This window comes from Radiomyces spectabilis, assembly GCF_025331425.1.
Source record: "Radiomyces spectabilis strain NRRL 2753 chromosome Unknown BYT42scaffold_11, whole genome shotgun sequence".
Lineage (NCBI taxonomy): Eukaryota > Fungi > Mucoromycota > Mucoromycetes > Mucorales > Radiomycetaceae > Radiomyces > Radiomyces spectabilis.
The window spans coordinates 1,141,738-1,163,700 of NW_026251936.1; the positions used below are offsets into that span (position 1 = coordinate 1,141,738).

Consider the following 21,963-nt stretch of genomic DNA (forward strand, 5'->3'; position numbering starts at 1 on the left):
CTGTTCTGCCGTAAATGCAAGAGTCTTCCCTACAGCTTGTGGGTTGGACTAATAAGCACTTGCTTACAGTGAGCATGATAGATCAATTTGGTCATTGAAAATGAATCGTAAACCAATAAATCCTGCTGCTCATGAAGAATCACATTGGAAAAACGATAATGGTTGCATCACAGGAAGCATATGCAGCTCAACAGTCTTTTTTTTTTCTTTTTTGCTTCTTGCTTCTATGTGTATTGTTAGTCCCATTTTCACCACGTTTAATGTATCTTGTTTATATTCTTTTTGTTCACCTCTTCAAAGGCTCTCTACAAGCAAAGGAGATATTGATGTCTTTGCAGATTGGTAGCACGTTTCTGCAATGATTGTCTTTCTTTTTTCTTTTTCTTAGCTCAAGTGGCAAAGGGTAATGTGAGATGGGTTAAAAGTATCCGGAAAAGGGACGAGTTTGTGATACAGAGGGTGGGAAGCCCATCGTGAGAAAATGGGCGGGGCGATAATGGATGTGACAATAAGAAGATGCGTTGGTCCTTTTTTGGTTGGGGGAGGGGAGGGGGGAGAAACCGGCTTTTCAGGGATTGGATGGGGAAGACGAAAACGAAGCAAAAGGGTCAAAATAAGAAATAAGGAAATTAAGAAGCTACGTCAACTCACCTGAACCCAATGCAGGTGAGTGATTTGGCAGGCGTGAGAACTATTTTTCTTTTCCCACGCAAAACTATTTAAACCTACCTTTTTTCTCACTCGTTCAAGTTGGAAGACGACCTTTTGGACATCATTGCTATTTCTCAATTGCAATTTTTTTGGCTCTTTCTATAAACCAATCCCCCTCTCTACCCTAAATTCACATATTCTTTTGTGTCTCTTTTTAAAACTAGCCTGGTCTGAGTGACTATGGTAAGCAAGAAGAAATCCCGATCTCACCTCTGTTGTTGATCGGTTCCAGCTGCTCCCCATCATACTAATAAAAAACCATAATAGACAAACACCCCAACGAACATTACAGCTGTTAACCCTTTTTCTGGATTTGATCATCTAAAATTTACCGTCACCAACGCTAAGCAAGCCGCCTCTTATTATACTACCCGTCTTGGATTCAAGCATGTCGCCTATCGTGGTCTCGAAACCGGTTGCCGCAATGTCGCTTCCCATGTTGTCCGTCAAAATGACACTACCTTTGTCTTTGAAAGCCCCATCCAGCCCCATGAGATGACCGAAATGGCCGCCGAAATCGCTCGTCGAGGTGATGGCGTCAAGGATATTGCTTTTACTGTAAAGGACTGCAGGGCCACTTATGAGGTAAGCTTCAAAAGAAAAAAAAAACCCTTGTTCAAAGAAACAACAGAATACAAGGTTTGATTTTTCTCACGCTCGCTCACCAATGATTCCCATTTTGTCCATTCCTTCTATAGAAAGCTATTGCTCGTGGTGCAAAGTCGATCTCGGAACCTCAAGAGTTCACCGATGAAGACGGCACCGTCATCATGGCCACCTTAGCTACCGTAAGTGCACTCTTTTGCCTTTAGAATAGGCAAAAAAAAAAAAGAAAAAAATAGTAGGAGAATTTTCGACTTATTAATGCACTTTGTGTGGATGATCATATAGTATGGTGATGTTCAGCATACATTGGTTGAACGCCACAACTACAAGGGCATCTTTTTGCCTGGCTACAAGAATTCATCGGAAGCTTTACGGTACCATGACCCCTTGGAGGAAATGCTGTAAGTGTTTGGCTTCTTCGTTTTTGTTTTTGGGCCACATGTGCCACAGCTAAAATGGTGTAATGGATCGTGGGAAAAAAAAGCAAAACCAGATGATTTAAACTAACTTCCTTTTTTTTGTTCATTTAGCCCTCCTGTGCCACTTGGCTTTATTGACCATGTCGTTGGTAATCAGCCTGATGACATGATGAACCCTATTGCCGATTTCTATGAAAAGGTGTTTGACTTTCATCGCTTCTGGTCCGTCGATGATAAGCAGGTCTACACCGAATACAGCGCTTTGCGCTCCGTCGTGATGGCTGATCCCGAAGAGAGAATCAAGGTTCCCATCAACGAACCTGCCGTTGGAAAGAAGAAGTCCCAGATTCAAGAGTTTGTCGATTTCTATGGTAAGCCAAAAAAAAAAAAAAAAAAAAAAACGGCCAAAAAACGCCAGAGCCATGTCTCACCCTTTTTTTTGTTACAGGTGGTGCTGGTGTGCAACACATTGCTATCAACACGCCCGACATCATTACATGTATTATCAATATGCGCAAGCGTGGATGTGATTTCTTGACCATCCCTGACACGTATTATGAGAAACTGCGAAAGGCCCTGGCCGTGCACAACAAGACGGCCAAGCGACCCATTACCGAAGATTTGGATGTCTTGCAGAAACTCAAAATCATGGTGGACTATGACGAAAATGGCTACCTGTTGCAAATTTTCACACGACCCCTGGAAGACCGTCCCACCGTCTTTGTGGAAATCATCCAGCGTAACAACCACAACGGTTTCGGCGCCGGCAATTTCAAGAGTCTTTTCGAATCCCTCGAAATGGAGCAAGAATTGCGTGGTAACTTGACCGATATGAATCCCCCCGAAGCCGCTCCCAGCAACTAAAGAGAAACCTTTGAGTCTTTCTTTGTTCGAACTCTTTTTCTTTTGTAAGGAAAGTCTTCAATAAATGACCACTACATTGCTCATCATACGCGCCTTGTACATATTTTTTCTTCCTTTTTTTTTCTCTTTTTTTTTTAATGACTGCTCATGTGTAATTGATTCTATTTTGTAATGCTCTTGTATCCACGTATTCCAAATCGACGATGCTACATTCCATGAAAAAAAAAGTAAGTTAGACCTAGTCGTGCGTGCGTGTACTTTTTTTTCCATCTTGCAAGTAATTTTTACCCGTTCAATAGTGCTTTGAATTTACTTAATTGTTCCGCCATCTGGTTCACTTGTTCTTGTGGTACTGGAATCGATGTCACTTCCACAACCCACATGTTTTCGTCGTGCACGGGAACGATCGTAGATATGTCGACTTTGGTTTTCACCTAAATAAACGTAGTGATTTTAGTCCAAAAAGCTCTCCGTATTCCGCGTCGTCTGTATTAGATATTCACCTTGTACAGTTGAGTCACTGTGATTCTCAGAATCTTTTCATAAGCTAGCAAATGACCTTTCCGTACAACTTCAAAAGAATAGCTGGTATGGGTTGAGTAAGTTTGACTCTCTAGTAGTACTATCGTTACGTTATACCTGTATCCTAAAGATTTCATGAATCGAAAAGCGTCGCCTCCTAGCTGTACACGGGTATTGGGTCGCACAGTAACATTCCTTCCGCGCTGGGGTTCAGGATGGCCTTGCATGGATAGATACCTATCTATCGAATTAAGTCAAAAAAGAATCATGGAAGGAATAGCCGACCCTCCTGTGAGCACAGCAGCAGGCCATATGGCAGACATTCACGTCAAGAGGTGATTACCATTGGCGATGTTTTAGGCTTTTATCTTGTTCGGTTGTAATTCTCGACTGAAGACGAAGGACAACATCATCATTCCTCGCTGGACCTACTGGAGTTTGTACTTTTTTTTTGACGTGCATTAAAAGAATTGCAAGTCAATACTGGCGACATTTTTATGACATGTACGCTGGAATGGTACCTGTGGGGGTAAAAACAATGTCGTGTTCGAAAAGATCCACCATCGAGTCTACGCCGCAGATACCGACGAGGCGTTGAACCACGGCTGTTTTTAAATCATTGTCTGCGACAAGTCCTTGAAGACTGCATTCATACAAGGCCATGACTGAAGAGGAATACTGTCTAGAATATGAATAGGGCACATTGAACTTTTGGAGAACGAGAAAGATTAATGCCGTATGTGACTGTTTATTGATGAAGCATGCACGGGGGAATAAGATTGTTACTATGCAAAAGAAGGCACTGATGAAATGTGAATAAATATGGCTTTTTTTTTCTTTAGGAATCTGCAACTGATTTGCGCAGTTCACCCCATTCCTTGGCTTTTCGTTTCACGATGATCAGGTTGACTGATACGACTATCATGGCCACACCACATACCGTGAACAAGGGACCGTCACCCATGGCATGTTCCAAATCGGAAGCCACCAGAGAACCAATACCGGCCATAATATATCTTGCGAAATTATTGCAAGCTGTCACCGATGCTCCCTTCTTTCGGAAGCAGTCAACCATATACGCTGACAGCGTGACGTTGGGTAACATTAGCGCCATACCCACTAAAATACACAAAAAAAAAATGAGCATCCTTTGGCCGTGTATATCATTTCGGTCAAACCACTTACGGAAAAACTGGCAGATCAGGCCGAAAGCAAAGTGCACATTTTCTTGAACGCACCATCCATAGGCGACAAAAGCACACAGCTGAAGGATTAATGCCAGAGCAAATAGCACGCCACTGATGCGCATTTCAGGGTGGATGACACCTCCTTCGGCTTGAGCAACTCGCTTATTGTAAACACGATCGGACATTCGACCACCGGCAATACCACCGATCATGGAACCCACAGCCAGAGGTAAATAGCACAGGCCCACTGTACCGGAATCGAGACCATATTGATTGGTATAAGTACGAGTAAAGGTGGTATTGTCAAGATAAAACACCATGAACCTGTGATCAACCATATGAGCCAAACTTTTGTTCCGATTTTTTTTTAATCAACAGGTAACCACTTACAGCATGCCGACAAAAGTAACTGTCAAGGCAATATTAGGAAAACGCAGCAAGTTCAATGCGGCAATGGGATTGATCCAAGGCCAGCGTTTGCCTTGCTTTTCCTTGACGGAAGGCGGCTTTTGCGGACCCAAAGCTTCTGGGCGGAGCGTTTCAGGCAAGAAAAAAAGAATGGCCAACCAAAGGCAGAAAGCAAAAATGGCCAAGAACCAGAAATTGCTTCGCCAACCCAGACCTTGGTTGAGATAACCGCCAATAATAGGCCTTCATCATCCGAAGAGAATGAGAAAAAAACGGGGGTCAGATTTAGTCTTTGATGAAACGCAACACCGAGATGCACTCACCCGAGCGCCGGACCTAACAAAGGCCCACACGTATACCATGCAAACGCTCTTCCACGTTCGTGAGGTTCAAAGATATCGGCGAGGGTACCTGCGCCCATGGACATGACCTTTTTGGATCCGGAATGTCAGTCAATGATACGCCATGATCCCGAATTCAATGAGCATTTGCTTACCGAAGAGGAACCAATGGCGCTAAAGCCACGGAACACGATAAACATGGACGCATTCACCGACAGTGCACAGCAAATGCTGCCAACCACAGAAATTAAGAAGGATATCAAGTAAATACGACGACGTCCTATTGGTTTGCTTTCTTGTTAGCCACAAGTCGAGAGGGGGGATGATCATTCATCGATAACGCACCAAATATATCGCCAAAGGTAGCCCACAGTAATGGCTAGAATACAACCAACATTAGATTTCCACACGGTTATGCCAGACGATAAAAGCTGACTCACGAAAAATGCTGTGAAAAATGTAAAAATAGATACTATGAAGGACCAGTGGGATTAGACAATGTTGCAATGCAAATTTTTTTGATCTGAAACCCGGTTTTATGCACTTACAGGAAGCGTTCATGGCAGTATCGGTGGTATTGAATGCATATTGCATGGTAACAATGGCAGGAAACTAGTAATTATTTTTTGGTTACCAAGACTCCCTTCATGCGATGATTCATTATCCAAAATGGGTCACTTACGTAAATGGTGGAAGCGAGCGGGGACCTATTATTTTGTGTCATCGAATTTAATATGATTTCCACGTTGATCTCGCCGTCAATTGCAACTTACATGGCGCCAGCAATGGCCACAATAAATAAAATGGTATGTTTCTTTAATGATGAATAAGTTCGAGGATCGGTATCTTGATCATTGCGTTTCAATGACCACCAAGGATGATGCTTGGTGGCGGCGGTGGCAACGGTGGCGGTGGCCTTTTCAGATGGTACAGTCGCGGCCTCGGGATATTGCTCGGTATTATAGACGGTGGAAGCGGAGGACCCCTTTTCACATTGATCCAGTGTATCTTGGCGGTCGTAATTTTCTTCCATATCCATTTGCATCGTGTCCATGGAGGGTCCGATCATCGGTCCGCCGTTATCCAAGGTTGTCACTAATTCTTCTACATAACTTTTACTCGATTGATTCGTCAATTGGCGCGTAGCTTTCTCCATCGTCTCTTTCTTTTTTTGCTTCCAGTTGCAAGCAGGGTCTACAGCGTTTTATACAGAGTACAATGTACAACAAGTCAAGACTTATATAATATACACGATACGATATATTGAAACAAATCAAAAAGTAAAAGACCGTGCCTTGGCTAAGTTAGAATCAGAAAAAATTATACCCCGTCCCAATGGAAATACTTTTTCCCCGATAAATCCTTTTTCCGATACGACGATCGGACCACGCTGTTCATGAGCTAGTAAAAACCTTTATTCATTCATGGTTCGTTCCGATGAAAATCTTACCTTTTCAGACGCTCTAACGGTGATACACCGAACGTTTTCATTGGCCATTCACGAGGGCGAATCCAAAAGCATATGAAATTCTACGACCGCCGAATCATTAATATGTTTGCAAAAGACCATCCCCAAACCAGCGCCAAAACGAAAACCGGAATCACCGAAAACAGTAGATTTTTTTTTTTTTTTTTTTAAAACGCTTCATTTCTTTTCTGTTTATTTTAGGTTCTTTTTTGGAAAGAAAAAACGAAGGTGAGTGATACTGCTGTTTAGGGTGAATAAATAAGGAAGGGGATAGTATAACAAATCAAAAAATCTCTATTTACAAGAAAAAATGGAAGAACAAGTGTAGAATAGAATAAAAAGTAAAAGACGAATCAAAAGGGGAAAACGAGCGGAAAGCTTCTTTTCTTCAACAAAAAGGGGGGAGGGGAGAATAGATAGAACACAAGAAAAAATACAAAGGAATCTAAAGATGTGTACCACATCTTTACAAAACTGAGGGGGGACATAAGAAGAAAAACAAAAAAACATACAGTGAGAATACAAAATGAATAACACAAAAAAAAAGAATCATAACCGAAAAAAAAGTCCATAGAGCGAAATAACAGACTCCTTTGGTTACAATAAGGGTGTGAAAGCGGGAGGTATGAATGGCATGGTTATAGTCGGGAAATGGAGAGTTAGAATGGTATGAATATCGACAAATGATATTCGCGAAACATGATCAAAGGGAGAGGAAAGGGTGTTGGATAGAGGTACAAACGATTGGAAGGTTGAGTAAGATAATCTGAAAAGGTGATTCGTCACGGTGAAATAAAAATAACGAGGTTTGGAGGAGTTTAAGCTGCTCTTCAAAGACAAACGAACAGATTGACGGTGTTGTTGACTCCGCGACTTTCGAAAGCCATTTGAACATCTTCGTCTGAATTGATGGTGATAAAATCTCCATCCTCGTCTTGATATTTCAAGCGCAGAATATCGTCGGATCGCAAATTGGCCACGAAACGAATCTTTTTTTCCACTTTCTCCATCAGCTCGTAGAAGGTGACTTCTTGCGGGATCACAATCACGTAAATGCCATCATTATAGCTGAGTTTCACTTTGACGGTCCCGGGCGAACTGGGCACAGCATTGACAACGCGATCGATCTGAGATTGCAATGACTGAGAGGTGGCGGCGTCGGCTAGACGAGGCGACAATCCAGGTGAACCGGTATCGGCGTGCTGATACAGTGTGCGTGAACTGATGGGAATTTGAGGTAATTCATCCCAATGGCCATGCGAGTTTTTGTGAATATTGGGACTGCTCTGCGATCGTAAACGTGTTTGACTTGCAGGCAAAGGCGGTTGAGGGTATGCTCCCAAAGGAATGCCACCCGGACCGGTTGCGGCCGCTGATTGTGAATGACTGCGACCAATCGGTAAAGGATGCTGACGATGGTCGTCGCTCAGATCTCCACCGTTCATAAACTTGGAGGCGATGTTGGCGAGCGGGAAACTGCCATCTTCACGACGGGGCCAGACGGGACTCGAATTGCCTGTGGACACGCGTGAGGTGGTTGGCGATGAAGGGTTGGAAGGTGGAGGAGAGGCGGGATACGCTCCGTAGTTGATGGGAGGCGACGAACTGGCACTGGTACTGACACTGGAACTGCTTCGGGGCAGAGGAGACAGATTCATACCTGGCATGTTATGGAAAGGACGACCGCCCTGGGAAGAGATGGACCCGGATTTCCAACTGGGATCGTACTGTGTGGACCCTACTCTGGGTCGATTCAGTGGCAACACCCCATTACCGTTGGCACGGGCTTGGTAGTAATCGTCTTCCTCATCGTCGTAGTAATCATCCTCCTCATCATCATCGTCTTCCTCCAAGTAATAACCTTCATCTCTATTCATTACCGATTGAGTGGGCGTGCCAGGGAGCGACATGGACGTCAAATGGGTATTGGGTACGTTTGACTTGTTGTGTGATTTGATCTTGTTCAACGTCGTCTCCCAGAGTTTGAGTTTCTCCTCATTGCGGAATTTGAGCGTGAATTGTTCAATTTCGCGATCTCGGAATTCGACCTGCAATACCCACATGCCTAATGCAACCACCCGTCAGTTAAACAAAGAACCCCTTTCAAAGAAAAAAAAACCATGATGACGATGGAAGGAGAGGTTACCATTGTTTGACTTGTTATGCACGGTGAGGATGCGGCTGGTGAGAATCATGGCCTTCGGTTGAAGACTGCCTCGTCGCTTTTTCTTCATGGACAGCGTGTTATTCTTGGTCAATCGATTGCGAGACGAATCTTTGCTTTCTTTGCAGATCAAGAGTGCTTTTTCGAAAAGGAAGACATGGAGTTCTCGTTCGCTGTCGTTACTGGACATCAACAATTTGTCCTGCACCAAAAGATTACCGTAACCTTCGATGGTATGACCCTGATGAACGGAAAAAGAATGATCAGCGATGGTTCAAGTCGGGAGAAAAGAAAAGCTCATGATTTTTTTTCTTTCTCTTTTCATTACCTTCCAGTTATCGACGCGCTTTTTGAGTTCTTCGACGGCTTGGATATTTTCATGTTGACGTTGAGTTTCGTTGACTTTTCCCGCCACACGTTTGATGGCCTCGAGACCTTCTTCCATTTCGGCATAATAGGGCCAGTCACAGTTGGTGCTTTTGATCAACTGACTCTGTAACAATGGGTATTTACAGATACGTTGAATGGGCTTGATAAGCAAGGAAGGGAGCTCATAAGTAGGATTCAGAATATTGGCCAGTTGTTGCAATTTGGGCGTTTCTTGCACAACAAGATCTTGAGCGGAATAGTAATTGGAGCAATAAGGTTCGTAAACGGCAAACGCTTCTTCCATTTGGACAAACAAGTGACCAAAACGTTGTTCTTCTGCTGGCTTTTCTGCAATATCTTCCATCTGAATAAGAAATCGGCGCTGGAAATCCATCAATGCATTGAGATTGCCAAATAAATAATGGATCGTATCAGGCGACACAATTTTTTGAGCCTGCAGTTCCCGCATGTAGTTCTAAAAAAATTGGCCTATTTAATATTTTCGGTCCCATCCCATCTCAACCCATCACCCCCCTCAATAATATGTGCGTTTAGTGCTTACCTGAAGGGTTTGCATATCTTCGACGTATTTACGTTCAGTAGATAAAAGTTCCAGAACCACTTGATCACGCATATTTTTGGGCGCATTGGGATCGGAATTTCGATTGGACGATCGTACAGAAATCACTCCACGATCTTCCAAGAGTTGGAGAATTTTGCTGATCGTGTTGACAACCTAAATCAAAAAAAAAGAACTATATTTAGCTTTATCTATACACGACACACCCACACACCACGTCATCAAAAAAGAAAACAGAAAAAAAGAATAACAAAAAAGAAATATAAAAAAGTAGCACTACGTGAAACGTGCCTGTTTGAAGACAGACAAGAACAAAGAAAGACAAAGAAAAAAAGGACCATGGAGCGAAAATGGAAACCGTTCCTCTTCAGAGTAGTACAGAAAAAAAAAGAGGAGGAGAAGGAAAAAATGGACATGAAAGAATGATTGTTAAAAAAAAAAAAGTCAAAATCCGATACAAGAAAAAAAGAATATTGATATTGAAATATCCCATTTTTTTGAAACGTGATAAAAAAAAAATAGTAATAATAATGGGATACTTTCAAGTGTCTGATGAACATGACTCATCAAAAGAAAATAGGAATGCATGAAATAATAAAAAAGATTTCGTCATGGCAAAATGAACGTTACCTTGACAAAACCGTTGGTATCATCCTGATAAAGATCAGAAATAGTGAACATATCTTCTTCAGGAAACTTGAGTTCGTTACGGCAAGCGACGATAAAGTGATAGACGCTCGCTTTGCAAGTGTTGATTTGATTCAAGTTGGGATCGCTATTGACACTGAGAGGCTGGTTGGGTTGAAGAGCGTTGTAAAGCGTACAGAGGGACGAACCCTGACGGCAAATGGTCCAAAGCTTGGATAAAGGATCTCCGCTCGTCAATGTCGGTGTGGATGGTTCGGATGATGAAACGGATGAGATGGAAGGACTTCCCTGCTGCATGGTCGGCAAGGAATCGGCTTCGAGGTATTCTGTCATTCCTTCGACGGCGGCCAGTTTATCGAGGACGGAACGGCAAGTATGATAAAGCGAACCACACTGAATAGCGGGCTTATTCATCATAAAAGGATTGTTGGCTGTTGGTAGTGGAGTATCGATCACACTGACGTTGGGCACTGTCGGCAAAAGACCCAGCGAAGGGGTTCTTCGCTTTAATGCCATCGCAGTCATTATTCGCGAAAGTTAGGAGGAGAAGAGGAGACGAGCAAAAAAGAAAAAGAAGCAAGGTGCAAGAAGAGAAAACAAGGACAAGAAAATCAGGCAGGCAAGAAAAGATGAGTAAGAAAAAGGAAAATTGAGAGAAGAGAGCCAAGAAAAAACAAAAAAAAGTAGGAAAAAGGAAGAAGAAAAAAGGGGAAGCAAAAAGACAGGACGAGAGAGAAAGAATAAGTTTCCAGCAGACGCAATGTGGGTTTAATTTGGTATTGCTTTGGTGCTTTTTTTTTTTTCGTCCTTTTAGTGGTGAAACAGACCGTTTTGTGTAGCCATCGGATATGGCTTCTGGATCATCGCTTAGTTGGATATTTTTTTCCCTTTTTACTATCGTCCAGAGCATCCATATCTCTCACTGCAAAACTTTCTGTCCCATTATCATCGTCTCCGTTTTCATTCTTGGTGCCCTTTTTTTATTTTTTGTTCCAACCCTGTATGTTAGAGAAGTTCCAAAGATGATCGTTTTGTGTATTTTTTTGGAGCGGAATCTCCACTTTATGGTATCGTGATAAATTTTATTTTATTTTAGGTTGAGTTCAAATTGGCTGTGCCTGGATTTCACCATGGTGTCTGTCCTGACATGTTCAAATCGATGGGAATAGAGCACAACACACAGTACCCAGGCCAAATATGCGGAGTTGTCATCCCAACCTTGAAAATCCGTAGGCGGGCTTTACGGGTTTTTTCCCTAATTTTGCGTAATGTTCACCAACTAAAAAATCCAATCAGTAAACAGCGCTTCTTGAAATTCAATTTTTACTAAACTTACTTTGACAGACAGAACAGAGTTATTTGAGGGCAGGTGTGGATTCAATAAAAAGACAAATCAGTTTATCAGACATGAGAGCAAACATGGAATATGGTCTCACCGTAAAGAACAGCCGTATTTACTATGGCGCATGTTGGAATATGACTGGCCGCCCTTAGCCTGAAGCGATGCTGGCGGCAATTTCGTAAATATTCTTACTAGCAACGACATCATTCCACGTTGTCTTGCATATTGTCTCTGTGCAGACCAAGATGGAATGCAGTTCCGTTCCGTCATCGTCACAAACAGGCTACAGCGTTTCTCTTTGGCAGTTGTTGCAAACCTTTGAAACAGGTTTAAGTTAGTTGTATGGCATTCTGGATGAGTAAAACAAACTTACTTATGAAGTGTATGCTTCGTGTATAGGGACAACAATGAGCAGGCATTGGTTTTTGGCTTTTTTTAAGACTGATCGATACCTCCCCGAGATGCCGAGCAAACCGCCTCTGATAGCTCCCCAGCTTCCGGTGCCCTGGTATTTTGTGCTTTTGAAGCGTGCTGCGGACTCTGGTGGCGGCGACCTTTACATTTGTTGCAACCTACCATTACGCAGCACGTAAGCATCTAAGGTATCATATTACGTACCTTGGTCCTGTCTTTCAGATTGTTCGCGCAAAACGTTTCTTTTTCTTGAATAAGATGATCTGTTGCGCTGTTAAGCCCTGGTATCGCTTGCTCGATGACGGATCGGTGATATGCATTATTGAGGTAAGGTGATAGAAAGAAAAAAGGGAGAAAGAGAGTAAATCCATTTCATACTGATGTCAAACCGGAACATGTCTTTTTTCGTGGGATGAAAACAATAATTATGCTTTCTGGCAAATGCACGAATGGTTTTGATAAATTGATAGCTTTGATCTGATACTGTCTGGACTTTGGTCTTCCGCATCCTTTAAGGATGGTTTGGGTTAAGTGCTTCATATGAAATCCATCATCGCTTCAGACGAGGGGCGGTCACTGATTTTCCAGCATGCGCCGTATGAAAAACGGCTTCAAATTACGGTAAGATTATATCAACGTTTGCTTTGATGCCTGACGAACTGCTTTGGCTTTTTTTTGAATCCGCACCTGCCTCACAAACTCTGCTTTGTCTGTCAAAGTAAGGTTAGTAGAAATTGGATTTCAAGAAGCGCTGTTTACTGATTGGATTTTTCAGTTTCTCATCCTGTTTATCTCCCTCCCTCACTTGGCCCCCTGATGACGAACACTTTTTTTACCCCTGGATTCAAGCACAGCCCGCTTGTTGTTCTGCTTGAATGTTGTGTGCATTTTTTTATAGTTTAAGAAAATAAAAAAAAAGTTAGTCAGCTCATTAGTAATCTGGAGGACGGATCATCGAACAGTTGAGCGGTCTGCAGAGTGGGAAAGAAACATGGGTGTACAAGGGAAAAAAATATATGAAAGTGAGCGAAAAGCAAAAATCGCCAAGGATGCCAATCACAGTTGTCACAAAAATCAATGCGGAGAAATAAGGGGGGTCTTTTTTTTGATAGCCTCAAAAAAAAACGTGCGCATTCATGAATCCAAAGTGCGCCAAAATTGATGTGCGACTCCAGGTTGAATGTGCAGCCGGACTTATCTGTTGTGGGCCGCAAAGAATGAGTGGTGACAATGGGGAATCTTGGGAAAATCAGGTGACAAAAAAAAAAAGGTGATGGGTCCTCATCGCTTCCAATCTCAAATCCTTTGTACCTGCGCGCGCACAAGCCATTTTGAAATGGTTATGCATAGTGCAACGTAAAGAAGGATACAAGTGTTGCTTACACCAAGTTCCAGTTTTTTCTCGTCTCCTCCCATCCCCATCCACCAATGCATTGCCTAATTTACGGTCCGACACACCTATACCTGTGGAACTCAATTTGGGTTCGCATTTACATAAACATGCAAATCATCACCCATACTATACTCAACAGTACATACATAAAACCATAGACCGCAGACCGCAGATGCGAAGAATAAGAATAGCGAAGCTGGGGTTTTTTTTAACTTTTGAACAGCGGTCCTTCTGAAGTTTATTTTTTTCGGGATCGACCGTCTAGGTTATCATTTAGACTAAAAAGATGATCATGACATTTAATTGGCTGAAGCATCCGTTTTCACGTTTTTACGATGTGAAACGGCTTTTTTTTTTTATCATTGATGCAAATCAATTTATTGCTGTGAACTTACAAAGTGGTTACAAATGTCTAGTGGGATCATCACTATCCTACCTATTCAATACAAGCTCAAGCAGATGATAGCTACCATTAATTTTAAATGTGGAACAAAGAAAGTGCTACCCAAAACATTTTTGGTTAGAACTGACTAATATGAAAATACTACCTTTGTATTAGCTTCACGCTATATTTCAGGTGGATGAAAAAACGTGAGACAGTAACAGACTAACTCGAATATTACTCATCGCTACACCATGACCTTGCAAGGAATCCGGTTGTTTTCAAACTTGAATCACAACGACGCGGAGTACATTATTTACATGGAGTAGAAAAAAAAATAGTCATAAAAAAGAAAAGCTGTATTCTGTAATCAAGAGATCCGCTCAAGCTTATCTCCGCGAAAAAAAAAACCAAGAAAACTATTGTAGATCACTCGCTGCCATCGATCCAAAAAAAAAAAAAAAAAAAAAAAATTCCCCAGCAGGTCCATGGTCCTTCTCAGCGTCATCCGTCCTCTCTCCGCTTCAAAAAGTCGAAAATGGACAACCCCGCATGTCCCGACCACCTGTCAACAATAAAATAAAAAAGAATCCCACCTTCAGCGTGGTTTCAACCACCACGTGGAGATGATCGCGACGCTTTTTTTCTTGCTTCCACACTTGTTCTGACCACTCGCTTGGAACATGCCAACCACACTGTATGAATATGTGTAACACTATGAAACCAGTTTGGCAAAGCGTGAAAAATCCGTAAAATCGCTTTTGACGCGGGAGGTCATGCGTTAATAATAGCTTAAATTGGATCATCTCTGTTTAATAGCATACTTTCATTCATTCACACCCACCCATTTGGAGATCTTTAAGTCAAAATCCAGAGGTGAACCCCTCCCCCCAAAAAAAGTCATGATGAAACGTCCATATAGAGTCGTTCATAAACGAGGCTATTTTGTTACCTTTCACGTCCTTTTTTTCAGCGATGTCCTGAGTAGCATAATCAGTACGCGATCGCATAAATTAGGTTGCAGGCAGAATTGCTATCTCTGCTGCGATAATCCAGATACGGTATATATTTACTTTTATTAAAAAATTTTGGAAAGCAGAAATCAAGAAAACCAAAATATGTGAATATTGCGTCCTGCAGAATCACCATACTACACCTCTCATTGCAGTATCGACGACCGATATAAAATACTATTTCAAGACAAAAATTGATTCACTTTAAAGTTATAAAGTTGACCAAGTGTTAAAGATATATTAGAGAAGGAAGCAGTATGACGCAAAATGTAACCACGGTGATCTTTTTCCGTTAGCAGATATGAATAAGATACTATCGCTGATGATAGAAAAGTCGGATTCTTTTTTAATGAATGCCGATCAATTTATCAGATGGAAAATCTTAAAAAACATGGCATCCTCATCATCAAGAGAGAAAAAAAAAGGGAAATCCCATATGCCGAAGTCGCCTTTCTATCAAGGATCGCGTAGTCCGCATCGATAATCAAAAACGCTCCCAACTCCCAACTTGATCACTGCATGCTGGGCATGAATAGCTAACAAGGCTTACAACATACGAAATAATACAGCCGCGGATGGGCAAGGCAAACAAGGTTCGAACACAGCACTTATCATGGCCAAATAAGGACATGCATAATGTGTCAATCGCGACAATCTTTCGCTTGATAAGCTCATCATTGACTCGGTTCCGGTATGGGTATTCCAATCAAAAATTTTAATCAATCTCCACGCCATCATATGCAATGATTCAATGATTAGCAACAAATGAACCATCATCAGCGTAGCAATAGATGCAGCAATCAATCCAGCAAGCCATGGTGATTTTAACTTTTTTTTTTTTTTTCAATGACGAATTTTATTAATTGCACTACAATTTTTCAAAAGCAAAATAAGCGATCTTTCGGGGGGAAAATACAAAAATGAAAGAACGTGAAGATTATAGTAAAAAAAAAAGAGAAAAATTATAATGAGAATGTTTTTGCAAGGCAAAAAGGAAAAAGAAAAAGAAAAAGAAATAATGCAATGTGGGCTGCTCAGCTGTCTGTTTGTAGTAAAGCTTTTTTAATTGTGCAGCCCTATTTCTTGGTAACCATAGGGGTTTTTATCCGGCGAATTTGCTGATCAAATCCTTGACATGGTTGGGCGATTTGGAACGAGCGATTTCCTTGGAAGCAGAAGCGGCCCGCTGGCTGCTCTGACTGGTTTCCGTGTGAACATCGGGCGTTAATGTCTCAAACTTGTTTCGAATCTGATTCACTTCAGGCGTGTGCGGTCGTGAGGATGACATGGACGCCGTCGACTGAAGGCCCACCGAGTCATTCGATCCCTTTACCTCCAACTGGGTCACAGCCGCCACTTCGGCATCCTGTTCACCCACATTATCCTCTGTGATCTGAATATAGCCATTAACATTTTCGGCGGTCGTTTCATGGTTCACTTGTTCCTCGACAGGAGTCCAGCTAACTCGTTGATTCGAAGTACTGCTCCCAATGGAACCTGGTTGCTCGGATTGATCCGACGGTTCATCCACCTCTTCTTCTGATCTTTCCTCCGTAGAAGCGGCCGTCGATGGCTCTGCTGATGGTTCAGCGGAGGATTCAATAGATGGCTCTGCGGATGACTCTGCAGACGGCGTTTCCGATGGCGCTTGCAAAGGTTGTGCAGATGGGTCTACGGGGGATTCTGTTCCTTCCTGTTTGGGAGTTTCCGCTGAGACCTTTTCTTTAGCCTCAGTGGCTGCCGGTTTTGTGGACGTTGGCTTCTTTTCGACCGTCTTGACGCCGATTCTGCTAGGCTTGCGTAGACGCGATGAGCCTTCACTGCTTGCTGGCGATACTCTGGATGAACCTGTCTTTGATGCGGTGGTGCTGGTCGGGCTCACGCGAGCAGATCGCGCACTGCTATTGGTCGCGGTCGATGAGGCTTTGGTCGTACCAGATGGACCAGATGTACCAGATGTAGCAGGAATGCGTCGAACCACTCGTTTGGCAGGGGAAGTCTCAGAGACTGCTTTCGATTTTTCAGTGGTGGCCGGTCGGCCAGGTGTAGCTGAAGCACGGCTCGTGCGGGGAATAGCAGGTTTAGTGGCCGATGATGCCGTGGTTGGCTTGCCGTCCACCAAACTAGATCGTTTCAGAGCCGGTGCAGACGATGAAGGCGAACCCGACGTTTTCTTGACGGTACGAACCGGTCGAGCATGAGCGGCATCGGCAGTTGAGTTTTCCGTTGCCTGCTTTCTCGCACTGGCCGTCGTTGGGGCAGTCAAGCGGGAGCTGACCTGCTTGATTCTCTTTGGCTTCTCTTCCGCCGGTTTTTCTTCCGTCTTGTTCACTGCCGGCTTCTTCACCAATGTCGCGACACGAGGGACTCGGGGCGCTTTGGTCGCAGGTTTGGTTGCACTGGAACTTTCGTCGGCGGGCTTGGAAGCAATGGGACGTTTGGTGGCAATGGAGGAACGCGCGGTGGCCGTTCCATTCGTTGCTGTTGTTAGTCTTGTCTTGACAGCTCCATCGGCGGCTGTCCGGGTGAACGATTTCTTGGTTTCTTCTTTCTTTACAGCGGACGAAGACGAAGTGCCGTTCGGGGTCTTCTTGGCTAAAGAAGAGGTGGTAGGACTTTTGCGCACGGTTGATGGCGCACCGGCTGTACGACGCAGAGGCGAATGCGAAGGCGATTTCGGTTTCACATTGTCCGCTTTGGTTTTGGCGGCTTTGGTTTCATCGCTCTGGTTTTCAGCAGCCTTTTCATCGTTCTTGATTGCTTCTGGTACGTGTTCCTCCTTTTTCTCTTCAGCAGCAACAGAGTCGGGTGATGTATCTGTTAGAGCTGCTGCAGCAGGATGGCCAGAATTGTCCATCTTTATTTCATCAGGAGATGGTGTGACTTGAGTTTCCAATTTAGGTTCTTCTTCCTTCACCTGATGCTGCGAAACGCTTGCAGTCACCTCTTCCACGGAATCTTTTGGACTTGCATCGTTCTCCGCGGATGTGTCAGCTTCATCTTCTTTCTTGGGTTCGATATGGTCTTTCGTAGTCTGTAGCATATGGTTAGTTCCTTGACAGAACACCACTGGAATCGTTTCTTTTGCTAAACCTACTTTTTCACTGGCGCCCGTGTCGGCCATCTCCGTACTGCTTTTGGCATCGTGTTTATCATTGCCTGCATCGGTTACGACATTGTCATGTTCGGGTTTCACGGGGTCGGCTGGCTTGACTGACTCGGTCGTGTCGTTGCTTTGGGTATTGTGTTGCTGGTCGGTGGTTTCAGCGACTGAGGTGGAAGCTTTTTGCTCGTCGCTGGGGACTGACTCAGAAGCAGGCTTGGGGATCTCTGCAGGTTGACTGCTTTCTGCTGCCGCTGCTGCCGCTGTTGCTGGAATTGGATCTTTTTTTAGCTGTTCTGTAGGGTCACCTGCATTTTCAAATCGATGCACCAAATTCTTAACAGCAGGATGGGTATCCTTGGCATCTTTGGCGTCTTTGGATACAGCTTCATGATTTTCTTCTTTGTGCATTGGTGAGTTTTCCTTTTCCGTTTTCGTTTTCGTTTCCATTGCCATTGCCGTTTCAGTTTCAATATCAGCGGCCAGTTCCTTGATCTTATCCTCATAGTCATCGCCCGGTTTTTCATCACTGCCACCGGTTCCGCAGAGTCCTCCAGCCTTTAATGGCTCCTCGGTGGACGTGACGGCCAATGCATCGCTTTGGAATGGCGGGTTGCTGTGGTTGGAATTCGCGGTATCGTTGATCATGTCGCTCGGTTGGCTCGGGGTAGTCTCAGCAGCCGATGTAAGGTCTTTCTGCAGCGGGGATGCATCCACCACCACTGCTGCTGGAGCTTCATTCTCAGCGAGGATGGATTGATTGTTTCCAAAAATAACTTCAATTTCATGTTCTGCATTAGCTGAAGAGCTACTACCATGAATTGCATTTTCCCATCCATCCGTGCCAAACAAGGCGCGGATACTACATGATGAACACTTTTGATGAGTGATATTCTGGATTGAGATTCGGGAAAAGCTATTAAATTAAACGTACCTTTGTGGGTCATTGCGGCGAGCTTTTTTGGAATTTGTCGGTCCCATCAGACGTCGGCATGCTTCGACTGCATCTTCTTTTTCGAGAACCATGGCATAAATAGAACGGCTAAAGTAAAAAAAGTAAATAAATAAACAGAGAAGAAAAAAAAAAGACTCGGATGAGGGTTTTAGAGTTTCGAGTTTAATTCTGACCTGCTCATGAAAGTGACCAGCTTGTCAAAATAATCCTTCTCTTCATGTTCACGGTAGAAGGATTTAGCTTGATCAACTGAAAGATGGAGCTCACGTTCCTTGACAATGGCGAATCCGGCATCCTTGAATTTTTGTACAATTTGGTTTTTCTTTTCGTCTTCCATAGCATCCGGTTTGATCAAGACAAGCGTTTGATGGACATCGGCAGAACCCACGACGGGTTCGGCTCCGCTGGCTCCGTTGGCGGCGGCTGCAGAGACAGATGGCTCCTGAGGAGGAACCACCTCAGCGTGTGTGTTTCCATCCCTGGGTTTGTCCGATTGAAAATCCTCCTTCGTAGTTTCCTTGGAAGCCTTTTCATCAGGGGTGGCATGGGAGCCCACTGGGGTTTGCTCTTTCACGATCCCATTTTCAGCCAACGTTGTCTGGGATGAATCGTTGGCGGCTAGCGAATCGGCGGAGTGTTCTGCCTCAGTATTGGCTACGGTCTGTTTTACAGTAACCGCTGGTGCCGTGGTATCTATGCAAAAAGAAACAAACGTTTTAACCCTTCCATGTTTCTTCTCCGTAGGAACACCAGAGTTACCTGACAAAGTGTGAGTTGAATCCTAATGAGAAGAAGATGGAGGGTTAGTAAAGACACGTTTTTCTTGCTGGGTGCGGGAGTGTTGCAATGAACGTACTGTATTAGGATCAACTTCGGGTATGGTCATGAGTTACAGGTAAAATAGGGGAAAGGTATATTTTAGAGAAGCAAGTGTCTATGGTATGTTTATAAGAAAAAGTGGCCAAAGAATGAAAATAGAGTAGAGAACGAAGTATAATGCCGCCAAAAGAAAGAGAAAAAAGAAAACACAAAAAAAAAACGGGGAGTCTCTTTTTTCTCTCCATCAAGCTTTCGTGACGTCCTACGCTCCTTATTTTTTTTTCGCGGTGTGTTACCGTGCCTGTAACGAACCTATTCTGGTGTTGCCTTGGTTGAGTTCCAGTCGTTTTTGACTTGCTACAGTTTGGGAAAGTGACGTCGGAGAATGAACCCCGCGTCATTGATGGCGACCCTTTTTTTTACTTATTTTCATTCTTCTACTTTCATCCTTTCTCAGTAAACGAAGTTCTCTACCAGCAACACACTCCTCGAAAACGCTAGCACAGTGCAAGGCATTTGCTACAGACCTAGTGGATTGTTGTTTGGGAATATCACTGGAAATCTTGCAACAGATAATGTTTTCGTCATTATTAAAGTAACGAGCATTGGAACACAAAAGGGTGTTTAGTGTTTACAAACAACAATGTCGCATAACAGGCAATCTTGTATGTATACGAGTTATCGTTTTGCAGTTGCCTCATTTTGAAGTTTCTAAGCAGCAAATATTATCTGTGAATGAGTTGCTGAGATTGTTGCTTACATAGCCTGTTGCATTCCGTTTTTTGCTGCAATAATAGAATGTCTGCGAAGAAGAGAGAACGTCCACTATCAGCCGAGCTTGCAAAGGGAAATGGGTATAGGTTAGATATCAATTCAATAACAAGTAAAAACATCATCCACCAAAGAAAACTCCACTAAAACACGATGAAGTTTTAATGTAATGCTGCACTGAAAAACACTGAAAAGCGCAGTGCAAACTCACTTCCTATTTTAATTATTTTTTTCATACAAATCCGCATATGCCCACTGCGAACGAGAGCAGCGAGGCTTTGCATGGTTCACTCCCGCAACTATTGTTCAGACTACCCTGTGGTACCCAACAAATGAAAAATACGAGAAACAGCAATACATATTGTTACAATTATGTTGATCACGCCTGCATGTTCACTGGTAAGACTTTTTGCAATACGGTCTGGCTTGGTGTTCGTATCTGTCAAAGCAATAACAGACGTAATCCAGAATCTTCAAGAAACATGCAATTTCCTAAATTACAACGTCGTATGACATTATTTTCTTCTTTTATGCGTTTGTTGGGGTTGCAAAATCTCCCGTTCCCTTTTATGAATTACAGCTGAAGAAAGCATCATCCGGCAATGTTTATTCCAGCAGAGTGATTGCGTGAGTATAGGAAAAAGTGGCCTTTTTTTTTTCTACAAAGACTAGTCTAATCAAGAAGTCCTTTTTTTTGCGCGCCTCTCTAGTTTTCTTCATAGTTGTAAGGTTCGGTTTTTAGAATAAATGGTACAGTTACAGAGTTTTCTACCGTCGTCGTCGTTCGTTGTTGTTGTTGTCATGGTGATGTTGGGGTTGATTAATGTCCGTCAAAATTCCGTGGGCGTAAGGCTATGCCGAGGTAGAAGCTTCGTCTTGTTCTACCACCGGTTGTCGTCGTCTTTTCACAATCACTTTCGCGTCACCGTGTTTCGCTTTGTACTTCTTCTGTGCTTCTAGTCGTGCCATACGATCGTTGTTATCGAAAGCTGGACAAGGAAATAAGGTTGGTGCCGCTACGGTGGCCACCGCACCCACCGCCACCGTGACAAATAAATTGGACATGATGCGTTGCATCTGAAGATTGTTCGGTAACCGAATCTTACTGCCCCACATCGTGCCGCTCAATGATGGGTTGCAAGAGGAGGGAAGAGAATAGTTAATGTAATAAAAAGGTGAAAGAGAGAGGAGGGGAATTTAAACGGAATTCACCGAAATGCACGGAATGAAAAGCGAGTGGATGGGGAAGGGTCTTTTGCTTGAACACGATTCTTTCGAGTGACATCCCCCGACGCAAAAAAAAAGATACGACATTTGAGAGTGAGATGGGTGTGTCTAAGCCACGCTTTATCCTGGTCCAATCACGTCACCCGCGGAATATTTTTTTTTGCACAGACAGCCCACATTCTGTTGTGCAGAAATTGAGAGCGCGTTGTAACAAATCCCCCCCCCCATTCTGGCAATAGGACAAGTTATTATTCATG

General features: G+C 43.3%; 5 protein-coding genes across 5 annotated transcripts; 2 read left to right on the forward strand and 3 right to left on the reverse strand.

Annotated features, from left to right (window-relative positions):
* Nucleotides 1-660: 660 nt before the first annotated feature.
* On the forward strand, nt 661-2,600 carry BYT42DRAFT_548562 (4-hydroxyphenylpyruvate dioxygenase; the record flags this gene model as incomplete). The annotated part of the gene is made up of 7 exons (XM_051566020.1): nt 661-666; nt 876-894; nt 1,004-1,296; nt 1,410-1,499; nt 1,603-1,718; nt 1,848-2,107; nt 2,185-2,600. The coding sequence occupies 7 exons, from the start codon at nt 661-663 to the stop codon at nt 2,598-2,600; spliced, it is 1,200 nt and encodes a 399-aa protein (XP_051420749.1).
* A 491-nt stretch (nt 2,601-3,091) lies between these two features.
* BYT42DRAFT_501923 (uncharacterized protein) lies at nt 3,092-3,785 on the reverse strand (the record flags this gene model as incomplete). Its single annotated transcript, XM_051564795.1, has 3 exons — nt 3,092-3,359; nt 3,466-3,565; nt 3,644-3,785. 3 exons carry the CDS (start codon nt 3,783-3,785, stop codon nt 3,092-3,094), a joined length of 510 nt encoding a protein of 169 aa, XP_051420750.1.
* Nucleotides 3,786-3,809: 24 nt separating this feature from the next.
* Nucleotides 3,810-6,339, reverse strand: BYT42DRAFT_581378 (major facilitator superfamily domain-containing protein). The gene is made up of 10 exons (XM_051569608.1): nt 5,832-6,339; nt 5,741-5,765; nt 5,607-5,670; nt 5,499-5,530; nt 5,404-5,437; nt 5,214-5,338; nt 5,041-5,147; nt 4,700-4,960; nt 4,308-4,633; nt 3,810-4,241 (listed from the first exon to the last, which is right to left on the reverse strand). The coding sequence occupies exons 1-10, from the start codon at nt 6,212-6,214 to the stop codon at nt 3,961-3,963; spliced, it is 1,638 nt and encodes a 545-aa protein (XP_051420751.1). The 5' UTR covers nt 6,215-6,339; the 3' UTR covers nt 3,810-3,960.
* Nucleotides 6,340-7,356: 1,017 nt separating this feature from the next.
* On the reverse strand, nt 7,357-10,701 carry BYT42DRAFT_595148 (uncharacterized protein; the record flags this gene model as incomplete). Its single annotated transcript, XM_051570825.1, has 5 exons — nt 7,357-8,591; nt 8,673-8,931; nt 9,019-9,534; nt 9,622-9,795; nt 10,270-10,701. 5 exons carry the CDS (start codon nt 10,699-10,701, stop codon nt 7,357-7,359), a joined length of 2,616 nt encoding a protein of 871 aa, XP_051420752.1.
* A 330-nt stretch (nt 10,702-11,031) lies between these two features.
* Nucleotides 11,032-11,647, forward strand: BYT42DRAFT_581382 (uncharacterized protein). The gene is made up of 2 exons (XM_051569609.1): nt 11,032-11,566; nt 11,624-11,647. The coding sequence occupies exon 1, from the start codon at nt 11,136-11,138 to the stop codon at nt 11,361-11,363; it is 228 nt and encodes a 75-aa protein (XP_051420753.1). The 5' UTR covers nt 11,032-11,135; the 3' UTR covers nt 11,364-11,566; nt 11,624-11,647.
* The last annotated feature ends 10,316 nt before the right edge of the window (nt 11,648-21,963 follow it).